Raw genomic sequence first — 13,636 nt, 5'->3', positions numbered from 1 at the left:
TTGTATGTTGCCGTAGTTGCTGTTTGAAGCCTTTTGCGATAGGCTCTGCCAGGCATCCCACCACTGATGCGCTTCCTGACCTCGGGTCATCATTGCCAAATCCCGCGGTATCAAGTAATATTCTAATATTGTATATTCATATGCTTATGTATTATTACAGCTCACTGTTTGCTCTCTACAGCGGTCACTTCAACCTCTCTAATATCACCCTTTTAAACTATTGTCGTCAGGTCCACGTCTCGTTCGACGTAGCACATGCGCCATCGCCACCTCCCCCGCCATGCTGCACTCGATGCATTGCCATGTGCCCTCATTGCCAGACCTGAATTCGCTCTTCCAGACCAACAAGACTAACTTCAGCCATGGTGGCGATGCCCGTGCAGCCGCCGCGCCAGGCCGCGGAGCTGTCCGAAGAGGACCAGCTCAAGTTCCAAGAGATGGCCATGCAGCTGCTGGACCGCACACTGCGCGACCTGGACGAACACGACGTAGAACCGCGCTCACACGATAAGCAGGACCCGCGTCTCTGGAAGAAGATCCACCACAAGGATCACTTCACCACCTACACCCGCTGCGACGACGCGCCCGAAGCCGCGTACGTGGCGGCGGATGGTGGACGCAGCACCACGTCGCGCCCATCCAAAGACGTAGTGCTGGGCATGGGCTACGTACAGTGTCCACTAAGTGAGCTCATGTACGGTGTCTTTATGGGCAACAGCCAAGCTATGGCACTTAAATCCGCCGTCGTGGACAAGAACATCGGCAACGGGGCCGTTCTTAAACAGCTCATGGGTCCGACCGAGGAAGACCCGTTCCGGTTTCTTGCTCTCAAGTGGATTGAGGTGCGTCCACCTCGAGGCGTGTCCGGAAAGCTTGTGGCCCCTAGAGAAGTCATGTTCTTAGGAGGTACGGGCACCTTGAGACGCCGTGACACGGGCGAGTTCATTGGCTACGAGGTGCACCACTCGATCGACCACCCCGCCTTCCCACCCGTCGACGGCCTGCGCCGTACACGCATCGTCATCGGCTCCATTTACCGCGAACGACCCAATGGAACAGTCGACTTGTTCATCAAGAGCTACAGTATGGAAGCCGACATGGGCAGCATCCTGGGGCCCCTAGCTATGGCCCACGCTGCTAAGTGCATCGAGCAGGTCTGGACTGTACCAGACTTCGCGTATGCAAAGAAACTGCGCTGGTGCATCGACCACCGCGTACACAGCAACAGCGTCAAGGCCTTTCACGCCAAACTGGCCAAGCGCTGCGCCTCGTGCGACAAGAGCGTGGCTAATAAGATCTGGCAATACCGAGCCGCGCACCGAGTGTGCAACTTGTGCAAGGCGCCGCTGTGTTCCAACTGCCGCGTCAAGAAAGATCTGTACGAGATCGACCCGTACTTTAGAGCACGCAAGTTCCCGATACGGATCTGCCCTCCGTGTCGCGAGTTCGTCAAGCAACTCGACGCCAAGGAGGTGCAACGACAGGAAATGCTGCGTCCACAACGCCCCGAGGTGCTCAACCCGCTCACACCCAGCACGTTGGACGCGCTGGCACGCAACTTCTCGCTGGACAACAGCTTCTGCACGGCGTCGGTAGAGAGCTTGTGCATGCTGGACTCACCGCGTGCACGCTCCGACAGTGTCATGACCGACTTGTTGAATTGAGAGACAAGAAAGTGAAACGTGCTCGTAAGGTTTTTGTTCCGAATTGTAATGCATTTATCGTTATCTGTGCTTCTTCCTATGCTCATCTGTGGGTCCGTGGTGGGGTATTGAGCGACTCGGAGGTCTCTAAAGTGAGTTGGTAGATGGACTCGGCCACCATGCGCAGCTCCACTATCTGCGACCAGATTTGTTCTCGACGCTCGCGGTCTGACAGCGGTACATTCTCCTTCTCTTCTTGGTGCTCGTCACTTTGTTCATCAATTTCAGGTTGAAGTTCCAAGCCGCGGAACGAGTCGATGGGTTGATCTGTAGTCGGTGACAGCACAGAGATTGAGTATTCTTCTTCTGTTGGCAGCGTCGTATTGCTCGCACCTGTGTCGGTTGTCACACCTGTGCTGGCGAAGCTCTTGAAGCCGCCTTGGGAGCTTGCACAGCTACCATCCATCGAGTGCCACTTCGCCTCCACTTCCGCTCGCGCGACGTCCACAGCCGCGAGATTGTCGACTTGAAGGACACAGCGCTTGCAGATGAGCACGTCTTCTTGACGCAGCCACAGCTCCCCGTTCACCTCTTTCAGTGTCCGAGACACTCGACAGCGAGAGCAAGTGCTTTGATGACACAGCGCGCAGGAGATCGCACCGCTTAGCTTGGTCAGACGTTTGATACATGTGCCACACGTAGATACGTGTGCGTCCTCAGACTCCTGTCGGCGAGGTGGCCGACGTGTAGTGCTCATACTGTTAGTGTTGTTGCCGATTTGACTTAAGTTTGAGTAGCTAAGACTGTTGCTGGCGTGGGAGTGTTGACTGGGTCGATGCTTGTTGCGACGTCGGCCACATCCCCAGTCAGGCTGCTGGCGGAAGCACCACATGAGTTTCTTGAGGTTCGCACACTCTACAGAGTTCCAGGAGCTCATCAGACCTGTTGAAGCGGCGGTAAGAGCCACTGAGTCCAGCAGCTTCCCGTGCGCCTCTACATATCCCTTGACGTACACGTCGACTTTGGAATGTCTGCTTCCAAGTCCTGCGGGTACTTCCCTGAATATTGAGCAGCTTGAGATTCGACCGCGCGTTACTTCGACCCCAGAACGCGGCTCCATGTCACGATACTGAGGCAGATCCACCGAGTGGAGAAGCTGGTAGCCAATGCGCTCACCATTAGGTCGGGTTGTGATCCCTGTAGCTTCAATAAACACCAAGTCTCGAGGCTTCACGATGCCCTGGAGACCTGTCGGAGGGCCTTTCACGAACCATTTAATGCCAAGAAATCGGAACGGGTCAGCGTCGCAAGGCGCGTCGATGCAGGCTAGTACCGCGCCATTGATTAGTGCGTTCTTGACTACTGTTGCTTTCATTAACATGCTCTGTGCATCGGGCGAGGAGACGCCGTACATGACGTCGTCGAGCGTGCCTTCTACCCAACCTGCGGCCACGAGTAGCTTGGGCTCTGTCCACTCGTTGCTACGGAAGGCCATGGACACGCGGTCTGCTAGACTGGCCCGACTAGTTCGTGACGGCGGACCAGAAAGGTGGTCTGTAGATGCCAGAGAGCTCGGCGTCGGATAGCGCTCCTTGTACACGGTGATGTGATCTCTGGTCTTCACGGGTTTCCATCGCCGTCGACTCATAAGCCGTTGTCTCGGATCGGCAGAGTAAATGTCATAATCCCGGAGTGTGTTTGAGAGCAATTGAGTTGCAAGCAGTCGGTATTTCTCCCGTTGATCAGTCGACAGCTCAACGGGAGGTAACGCGTCTGTCGTCCACGTCGTAGGACTGAAGCCCGCAGAAGCAACGTCGCTGGTCCGTCGTGTCATGTGGAATTTCGATGTGTGCTGGGCAGCAAAATGCAGAGTGATGGAGTGCAGCGAGTTTTCATAGCCAGACTAAGGTAGCTGATAGACTAAGGTAGTTGATGGAATAGTCACCTACCTACATGCCAGCATAAGTCCAGTCGTGGAGTGACCGTGAGTTGGCCTGCACAATAAGAGAGACCTGGGCGTGCCACTTCCCGACACTCGCTTGTCTGCAATCTGGGATTTTCGTTCGAGAAGGAGTGCCTCACAGTTGTTTCTCCGACTCACTCACTGTCAATGCTCGCGACAGGGTGGCCTTTTTCCCGAGGCACTGACCCGTTCTGAAATGCACTCGCCAATTCTTTAGCAGAATGGCTACTTCTGAACTTTGGACGATTACAATCTAGCTTTGAACTTTGCACCCGCACGACCGCGACACTAGATGCAGGGTGCAGCTCACCACCGTCTTCGACTCTTGTTCGACAATCGATCAAGTTGCTGTTTTGGCTTCCCGGCTTGGGTGCTCGTCTTGACACATGCAGCTGCAGCACGTGAACACTTGGGGTATGGCAGGTGAGTCTTGAGGATGTCTTTATGCTGAGTTTAAACAACGAGCCCCGATTTCTGAATTATTATAGAAGTTTTATTATTTAGCATTATTTCAAATTAATTAACCAGTCGCACATACGAATCGCCTTCAGCAATCAACACTTGCCTTTCCGAGCGGACAGAAGCTCGGGCCACAGCATGAGTCCGTGGTTTGCTTGGCAATCTGGTACGTGCTCTCCACGGCGAGCCGCAGCTCTGTCATTTGGTGCCAGAGCTGTCGGCGCTCTTGTTGGTTTTCCGTAAACTCGGGTGTTTTGGCCCAATCGTCCTCGTCGTCTTCCTCCACCCGGGCGCGGAGATCACTCTCCTTGGCAGACGACGCCCAGCTATACGCCAGCGGGTTGATCGGCGAGCTCGTGCTCAAGGAAGCTACTGTCGTCGAGCACTGGGAAAGTGCACCCAACTGACAGTCAGTGAGTGTCGAGGACTCGCCAAACAGCACCGGCCTGGACTCAGCGTTGCTCTTTTTGTGGCGTCTAAACCAGCGAGACTTGACCCGGCGCTCGCTTCGAGCGTTCGTGGTAGTCGAGGGCGCGATGCTCTTTGCACTTAGCTCAATATTAAACTGCGAACGTGAAGTTGTCGATCCACTTAAGGGCGTTGTAGGCTTTGTACCTCGAGCTTCAACAGACTGCTTCGGCTGCCAGCGGTAGCGGCCTTCGCGGATCTCGTGCTGTGCGATATGACGCACGGGCTGGAGACGCACTCTGGCCACGCATGAGCGGCAGATGATGCTTTCTCGCCGCTCGAGCGTGAGTTCGCACGTAACAAAGGCTAGCTTCTTGGTAACGCGGCATTTGGAGCACATCGGTACTTGGCAAAGAGAGCACAACCCGACACTAGTTACTCTCTTGATCTTGCGACCGCAGGTGCCTCCGCAACGATCATTGGGGCTGGCCAGACTGAGGTTACGCAAGTGGACACCACTTGGGCCGTCGAAGCTGTGTGAGCGTACCGGTGCTCGAGCGTCAGGGCCCCGAACACGAGCAGCAGCTTCCTCCCTCCAGGTCACGAGGTGCGGGTTCTCGACGAACCACATGAGTTTCTTGACATGGCTACACTCGACAGCGTTCCAGGAACTCAGAAATCCCGTCGACGCAGCTTTGAGCGCCAGCGAGTCCAGCAGTTTGCCGTGCTGCTCCACGTAGCCTCGCACGTACACCTCTACCTGTTTCCCGTCTCCAGTCTCTTTAAAGATTGTGCACATGGAGATTCGACCACGCGTCAATGAACGCTCCGGTAGAGCTCCGTAGCCATCCAAGTCTACTGGATGCAGTAGTTGGTATCCGATACGTTCGCCATTCGAGCGAGTAAAAGTGCCTGTAGACTCGACGAACACCACGTCTCGAGGCTGTACGAAGCCCCGTAGTGTGGCAGGTGGTCCTTTGACGAACCACTTGACTCCTAGAAACCGGTAGGGCTCGTCAGGCGTAGGTCCGTCAATCTGTGCCAGCACGGCGCCGTCAATCAGAGAGCTCCGCACAATAGCAGCCTTGAGCAGCATAGACTCTGCGTCGGGTGTCACGACCCCGTACATGACATCGTCGAGCGAGCCGACGATGGAGCCGACACCGACAAGCAGCTTTGGCAGCTGCCATTCATCCTCGGCCAGGCGCTGGTGCTCAGGTGTGTCAAAACTCGTGCCCGTGAAGATCTTAGGTGGATCTCGCTCTTTGAAGATGGTGAGGTTGTCGCGGGTTTTGACGGTCTTCCAACGCTTGTGCTTGGCTAAGCTCCGCTCGTCCTCGGGCTGGTGGCTTAATGTGTTGAAGTGTGCCAGCGTCTCGCGCACCAAACCGCGTGCCAAGTGACGGAACTGCGACTCTTGCTCAATTGACAGTGTCAATGGCGGAAATACGTTCTTGCTCCACTTGCTCTTCATGGTGGAAAGTCGTTGCCTTAACGTATTAACGGAATTGCGGACTACGCGTGCAAGTTGCAAAATGAACCAAAGATCCAGGAAAAATCAATCCTGAGCATGGCGTCGATAGCAGACTGGTCGAAACCAATGTGGCAAGTTGCTGCACCACGGTCTTTGCTAATCGCACACTTTGCTTCGAGATAGGTGGGTGGCAATGCCACCCACCTATCTCGAAATGCCACCGTGGCATTGGAATTCAGGGTCTTTCGGTTCAGACAACCGTGCACGGCGATCAGTTTACGTGTTTCTAGCATTAGGCTCGTCTCGCTGAAGCCACCTACACTTCCAACTCCAGCGCGACCCAACTGTTATTTTTTTGCAACCAGAGATGGCATGGGTCGACTCGATCTGGTGCTATCCGGATACATGTACCAACTATTTCAAGGCAAACCAAGGCCAAGTACATGTAATTGCTCAGCTGCTGCTAATGTAGATACGTTAATTGGCTCCTCTCAGGCTTTAAGGCCATAGTTCGCAGTTCAGCGACAAGGGCAACTCGCTGACCAGCGGACTAAGAAGCCGATCTCAGCAGAGTTCACTTTCTTTAGTGCGGGAAATGGCGTCAGCTCCGGAAGTACTGGCTACCAATGCTACCGGGCCGGTATCACTTTCCTTTACGCCCCAACAAAATTTGTCCTGAAAAAGGGGACGGACTAAAATGCAAGCCTCAAGTTCTGAGTATAACATTCTGATAGCCAAATACGAGCCTAAGTACGAATCGCGATTAAAGCCCCTTCTAAGCTACAGAATGCTTAAAACTGAAAAAGTTGTGGTCGCCCAAAAAATTATCGCCATTTATGGGACCTCGAAATGATGATACATGTACATTTAGGAGTGCTGTGAGCTCAATATGTTTTTAATTTTGAGATTCAAGTGTTATTTAAGAGCCCTTGTTTCAAAAGCAATTGAATAAGGGTAGCTTACAGTTTTATGATGGATGTTTGCACCAAGTGTCACAGTTCTGGTTATTAATAGGTGCGAAAATCAATTGGCCTCGTTTATCTCGCTCTAAATGGTTCGTAAGTATCATTTTGTTTGACGCTGTCTCATACATGTTCATGTATATATTTATGAATAGACGACTTTAAATAAATTAATTTGTTTATTTGACTATGCTATCAAATTTGACGACTTATGTCCTAAATTAAGGACAAACACTCTCCGGGAAGTCATTCCAGACACCTTACGGCACAACGGTTCATGGCTGGTGCTGGTTCTAGCCCAGAACCTCTGGGTCTGGTGGATATTGAAGTACGCCGTCTTCTGATAACACGCTTTTTGCAGAAGTAGAGTTATTGTGGATTGTGATTGGCTTAATCCATCAATTATTATGTTACTTTATAGTTGGTTATAGGTTTCCCAACGTTTGGTATCTAACGATACTTAAACGGTACTAACAGCTACGTTATCGTTAGGGTTTCCGACCGTGTTCAACAATTGTCAACTACACGCTTCTCTGACCCACCAAGACTGGTGCGCTGCTGCAAGAAATGACATCAAAACTGCACAACTATGGTCGGAGCGGCCAAACCATTTTCGCTTTGACGCACTACAGCATTCTACCATTCTGGTACAGACGTAGCCGAGCTGCTTTGAAAGCCGACGCCTCAAGTCTGGTTACACGAAGAGCTAAAGCAGCGTCTTAACAAACGTCTCTGCATTCTCCTCAAGAGACTCCTCTTGACACTCCTGCCTAGACACTACGTCGTCCTCGTCCAACGCTATCCAGATCCAGCGCCTCAGCATTAACAAGCAGAGCAACACCGCTGCGGCGTCCCCCCCACCCCAGCTTCGCATCTCTCGTGTGCATGTACAAGTCCATGCAGAGCCTCTCCCCAAAGGTAGTCGAAGACCAAGAAAACGTTTTGCATTGACTGGGGCTCATAAACCTGAGCGGCGGAATTTGTTTTTAGTGCCACATGAACAAAATGCGAAAACAACAACCACACAGACAGAAGCAAGCCTTTAAAGCCGCTGCATTTGCATATTGTGAGAAGTGCAGCTGCAAAGTGATTTACAGTGAGGGATCAAGGAAAGGTGTGGAGCTTCACATGGAAGGTCAAGCAAGCAGCAGCGGAGAAAAAAAACGACATTAAACAAAACGGCGCCTTCAGATTCCTTTTGACGAGTCTCCGGATTGTTCGAATCGGCTACGTAGCGAAATTGCATATACCCAACAGCATTTTGCTAATGGTCGACTAGCCAAATGGGCTGCTGAAAGCATACGACCGTCATGAACATCCCGGACTACGCAAGCTCATCCAGTTTATTGCTTATGAGCTCAACGGTATTATTCTTGGTATCCCCGGAGCTATGCAGCTGCGAATTGATATCATACGTATCGCCACAGACCTTAGAACGTCGCTTAAGGCTCGCATTTGCTCCAGCTGCGAGTATTATTGCATTACTACTGCAGCGGGGCTGCCGTAGCTTTAGCGTCAGAGGAAGACGTTCGACTCAAAGAGTCACTGATACTAAGTTCCTTATCCAAAGGACACTTACAGCCCAAGACCAGGGCTCAAAGTTAACACCTTAACTTTTATGCTTCAAAACCAGAAGTGTTTTATTTACTATTATTGCGGCCAAGCCGCCTAGGGGTAAATGTATCTGTTTAACTATCTAGCATAGTTAAACCTAATCAAATGCATAACGTGTGGCTTTCGGCCAACGTACTGAGAGACCTTGTTAACTCTCCAACTTATGTACTGAGAGTTTGCTAACTCTCCGGGTACTTCGTACCCCTGTGTGTTCCACACCATGAATATCCGCTACACTCTCCCCCACTAAGATGAGAACATTCTGTTCTCGAAACTCTCCTCAGCGAGGTCACGTCTTGTTAAGACGGCGGAGGTTACTACACCTCACACCAGCGTTGTACAGCTCCGTGAGCTCACAAACGCCTACGCATCGTTGATGCCCAACTTCTCGTCGTCGGCCCACGGCCCAATGCTCCAAGCGCAGCGCGCATCTTGCTCTCAAGCGGTCTCAGACCTACGCTCGCGCTCCGCGCCTACTCCAAGAGCTGCAAACCGCTTAGAGCAATGCTCTTGACTCATTCGAGTCGTCGACAACAGCTCAGCGGTTGAACACTCGCTTCACAAGCGATAGGTCGGTGGTTCGAACCCACTAGGGCACAGCCCTCTCGTTCCATGAACGATTGTTCACGCTTGGACAAGCTTAAGAGCAATCCGCTTTTAGCTCAGTGGTCGAGCGTTGGCTTTGGAAGCCACAGGTCGGTGGTTCGAACCCACCAGGGCACAGCCCTCTCGTTCCATGAACTGTTGTCCTTGAATGGACAAGCTTAAGGGCAACGCCCTTTCAGCTCAGTGGTCGAGCGCTGACTTTGAAAGCCACAGGTCGGTGGTTCAAATCCACCCGGGCGCAGCCCTCTCACACCATGAGTAGTCCGTTCTCGGACTGACGTACGGGCATCGCCCTTGTAGCTCAATGGTAGAGCTCCGGCCTGTCAAGCCAAAGGCCAGTGGCTCGATCCCCGTCCGGGACACCAGTTTCGCTGTTACAGCGCATCCACATTTGGATCATGCTCATCGAGCAAGTTGTTTCAAAACAACTCTGCGTCTATCGAGACGCTTGTGCCTAACCCTTGTTCAGCACAACACGAAGCACCTGCTTCCTTCGGGACCATGTCCCTATCACCATGAGGTCTCTTCATCTCCTGCCCCCGCTGCGAGCACCGCTCATACGTACGAGCTGGTTGCTGCAGCCACTGGTCAGAGCTTGAGCTCAACTACTGACCTCATCGCTTCCCACTCTAGTTGGAGGCGCCTAGCGCCTGGCGACGCTGTCGCACGCCATGGTGGCGCTTCGGCACATGATGTGCCCGGTCGTAAGCGTCAACGACGTCAGGGCAATCTTGCCGGAGGATAACCTCAAACTCCCATGAGTTCTGTGAGTGAGAGTAACCCCTCCACTTCACTAAGTACTGGGTACGACCCTGGCGTCTACGCCACGCCACAAGGCGTTCCACGTGAAAGTGGTGCTCACCATGCTCATCGAGCAGAGCAGGAGGAGGCCTTGCCTCAGCTGGGCTCTCGCGGGGAGAGTCAGCACTTGCCGGAACGGCGTCTGCGTCCATACGACGCCGGCGTCCACGACGCGAACGTTCACCGCCCATCGGTCGATCTCGAAGAGATGATCCACCTTGTGGATAGGTTAGAGCCACCACTGTTGACTCACAACCAGGTCTCGGACCTTGAGCGTCCAGCTGCTCGGCTGAACGTTCAGCTTGCCTTGCTCCTGTATCTCGAGCACTTCGCTCCGCGACCTGTGGCTCTGCCACATGCTGTTGATCAGCCATCTGTGGATCCACCACTTGCTGTCGTTCAGCCTCCCGTGGCTCTACCACCTGCTGCCCTGCAGCTGTCCGTGGCCCAGCCACCGTTGGTGCCAACGCCTCCGCGCTCACCTGAGCAGGGTCTTGGTATGGCTTAAGCAAGCCGACATAGAAGACCGGATGCGTGCGCATCTTCTTCGGAAGGTTGAGCGTATACGCTAGGCCCTTCCTGGCCACGACCTTGAACGGTCCTATGAACCGAGGTCTTAACTTCGTCTTGAAGACTGCAGACACTGCATGAGTAGGTAGGTTTTTAGCGTTTAATAAAACTTGGTCACCGACCTCAAACCTCTCAACATTGCTTCTGCCCTTGGCATCTGCATGTTCCTTCTGCGTGTCTTGGCTTTCAGCCATAGCGTCGCGTACTTGACGCATTACGCTCAGTCTCAAAGAGACAAAGTCATCGACTTGCTTGCGAACCGCAACAGGGCTGACATCAGCTAGCCGCTCGGCTATCCCTCCCCCACCAAGCCCTGAGCCACTGCGTGGCGGCGTCAGTGGGACGCGAGGGCTAACCAAGCCGTTCACATAGAAAGGAGTGTAGCCTGTCGAGGCGTGCACTGCATTATTTAATGCGAACTCAACGAGTAGGAGCATCTGGCTCCAGCGTTTTGGCGCCTCAGCGCATACGCTTCGGAGGGTATCCTCCACAACGCGATTCACGCGTTCGGTTTGACCATCGGTCTGCGGATGGTCCGCCGTGGACATGTCCAAACGAGTGCCGAGCACTCTGAAGAGGGACGTCCAGAACTTCGCGGTGAAGCGCGGATCTCGATCCGAGACAATTGCCTCAGGCAAGCCATGTTGGCGAAAGACTCGGTCTAAAAACAGCAAAGCTGTACCTTCACCATCAATGGTGTCCGGCACTGCTGCTAAATGAGCCATCTTGCTCAATCGGTCTACAAAGACCACTATACCTGTGTTTCCCGCCTTATCCTTGGGAAGGCCAAACACAAAGTCCATACTCATGGACTGCCAGCATCCCTTGGGGACAGGCAAACTCGCCAATGGCGCTGCCGTGCTCGGCGCGGACTTTGTCCGTTGACACGTCTCACACGTGCGTACATAGGTGCCGACCCACTTATACATCTTGGGCCACCAGTACATCGAGCTCACCGAGCCATAGGTCTTCTCCCGACCTAAGTGCCCGCCCACGGGCGTATCATGAACCTCATAGAGGATTCGATACTTTAGATCCTCATCATGAGGAACGACTACACGAGGGTTATCCTCAGCGTCGGTGCTGTAGTACAGCAGGCCGCCATCGAGTGAGTATCGATGCAGCCTCGCGCGTAAGCGCCCAGACAATTCCTTGTCAGAGTCTTTAAACTCTTCGCTCCCAAGAGCCCGTAGCAGCGCTACGCACATGTCGTCTTGTGCATACGCTCCGCGTATTAAGTCAGGCACTGAAGACGTCACTGTCGTGACATGAGCTAACTCGTAGCTCGGCCTGCGCGAGAGCGCATCGGCCACTACATTAAGCCGCCCCGGCTTGTACTTCACCTCGAAGTTATACTCGGCAAAGAAGGAAAGCCATCTTGCCATTCTCTGCGAGAGATGAGGCGACTGTGTCGCAGTGCGTAACGACGCATGATCAGTAAAGATCACAAAAGGCTTAGAGCCTAGCAGGTGTACCCTGAATTTGACTAGAGCATACTTCATTGCAAGTAGCTCTTTGTCATGAACTGGATAGTTCTTCTCTGCAGCTTTGAGCTGGCGAGACTCAAACGCGATCACGCGTTCACGCCCTTCGGCGTCTGCTTGTAGTAAAGCACAACCGATTGCAAAATCGGAGGCGTCACAGACGACGCTAAACGGACTATCCGGGTCCGGTAGCGCAAGGATCGGAGCCTGGAGAAGGCTCTCCTTCACAGCCTCAAAGGCTCCGTCGTGCTCGACGTTCCAGCACCATGGTGCGTCCTTCTTAAGGAGATCTGATAATGGCCGAGCCATCTCCGCGTAGTTCGCACTGTACTTGTGCAAGTAATTGGCTAAGCCTAGCCACTTGCGTAAGTCTTTTTGGTTCTTGGGAACCGGCCAGTCCACGATGGCCTTGACTTTGGCAGGATCTGCCCGTAAGCCACGCTTCCCAATGAAGCACCCGAGGAAAGGTATCTCCTCCGCGCCAAAGACGCACTTGTCCAAGCTGGCATACAACTTATTAGTGCGCATGCACTCGAGCACCGCTCGCAAGTGGTCAATGTGGTTATCCACGTCTGACTTTCCGTGCTCGGCACGACTATGGACGAATATATCGTCAAAGTACGTTTGAGCGTACGCCCGGTGGGGCCTAAACAGCTGCGTCACAAGACGATTGAACGTTGCTGGTGCGTTCGACAGCCCCTGGGGCATCACCAGCCACTCCCAGAGCATACCGCTCGGAGTACTCACCGCTGTCAGCGGAATGTCGCTCGCTCTCATGAGCAATTGGTAGTAGCCATCGACCAAGTCGAGCGCGCTGTACAGCGTACAGCCTACCATGTTGTTCTGCAGAACATTCTTGCGAGGAATCGGCGTTTGCGCCGGGATAGTGGCCGCATTTAGCTTGTTAAAAGCATGAACAATGCGCCACTTGCCGTTCGGCTTTCTGACACAGAACGTGGGTGTCGAGTGCGGAGACTTACTCTCACGCACCATCCCTGCCTCGTGCTTCGCACGGAAGAATGCGTCAATGACGTCACACTGCTCTCTCGGCAAAGGCCATTGCCTTGTTACGCAGTATTTGGTTCCAGGAACCAGGTCAATCTCATGACACACGCCTCGATCCGGAGGCAGGCCCGTCGGTGGGTCTTTTGAGACAACGTCTCCATACTCCTTCACCACCGGGTAGAAGGGATCCGAAGGATCTTTGAGGATCGCCGATCCACTTCTTGCGCTCAGCGCCTTCTTGGTGTCCTCTAGGACCGCGTCGTCCACGACGGATGAGGAGTTCAACTCCTCCTCAGGTCCCAGCAAGACCACCTCGGCTAGCTCGCCTGCCTTTAAGGCTTCGCCGAACTCGGCAATGGACATCTCGTCCAGCTCTAGCAGAGCATCTGCAGCGGGCAGAGTATCAAGGTCCATCGTCCTTAAAATCCAATCGTGTATTAGCGATCATGGGCAAGTGAGCAGATCTCGTTTCATCCATTGCAAATTGGTGGAGTACTTCGTCAACGTATGCTGCCTGGCTCAGTAGCACCATGTCGTCTGCAGCGCGGTCGATCTTCATGCCCAGAAACTGGTCCGGCGCACCCATATCTTTGACTTGGTAACCCTGGTCCAGCGCAGTCATTAGTCGCAGACACTCCTCCTCCTGT

At 53.4% G+C, this 13,636-nt stretch overlaps 3 protein-coding genes across 3 annotated transcripts; 1 reads left to right on the top strand and 2 right to left on the bottom strand.

Annotated features, from left to right (window-relative positions):
• Positions 1–329: 329 nt before the first annotated feature.
• On the top strand, positions 330–1,733 carry PITG_20098 (uncharacterized protein; the record flags this gene model as incomplete). Its single annotated transcript, XM_002896062.1, has 1 exon — positions 330–1,733. The coding sequence occupies one exon, from the start codon at positions 363–365 to the stop codon at positions 1,662–1,664; it is 1,302 nt and encodes a 433-aa protein (XP_002896108.1).
• Positions 1,734–1,746: 13 nt separating this feature from the next.
• PITG_20097 (uncharacterized protein) lies at positions 1,747–3,477 on the bottom strand (the record flags this gene model as incomplete). The annotated part of the gene is made up of 3 exons (XM_002896061.1): positions 1,747–1,893; positions 1,990–2,070; positions 2,131–3,477. The coding sequence occupies 3 exons, from the start codon at positions 3,475–3,477 to the stop codon at positions 1,747–1,749; spliced, it is 1,575 nt and encodes a 524-aa protein (XP_002896107.1).
• A 676-nt stretch (positions 3,478–4,153) lies between these two features.
• On the bottom strand, positions 4,154–5,947 carry PITG_20096 (uncharacterized protein; the record flags this gene model as incomplete). The annotated part of the gene is made up of 2 exons (XM_002896060.1): positions 4,154–4,555; positions 4,694–5,947. The coding sequence occupies 2 exons, from the start codon at positions 5,945–5,947 to the stop codon at positions 4,154–4,156; spliced, it is 1,656 nt and encodes a 551-aa protein (XP_002896106.1).
• Positions 5,948–13,636: the final 7,689 nt, after the last annotated feature.

Source organism: Phytophthora infestans, genomic scaffold, assembly GCF_000142945.1.
Source record: "Phytophthora infestans T30-4 supercont1.106 genomic scaffold, whole genome shotgun sequence".
Lineage (NCBI taxonomy): Eukaryota > Oomycota > Peronosporomycetes > Peronosporales > Peronosporaceae > Phytophthora > Phytophthora infestans.
This window is presented reverse-complemented; position numbering and strand designations above follow the sequence as displayed.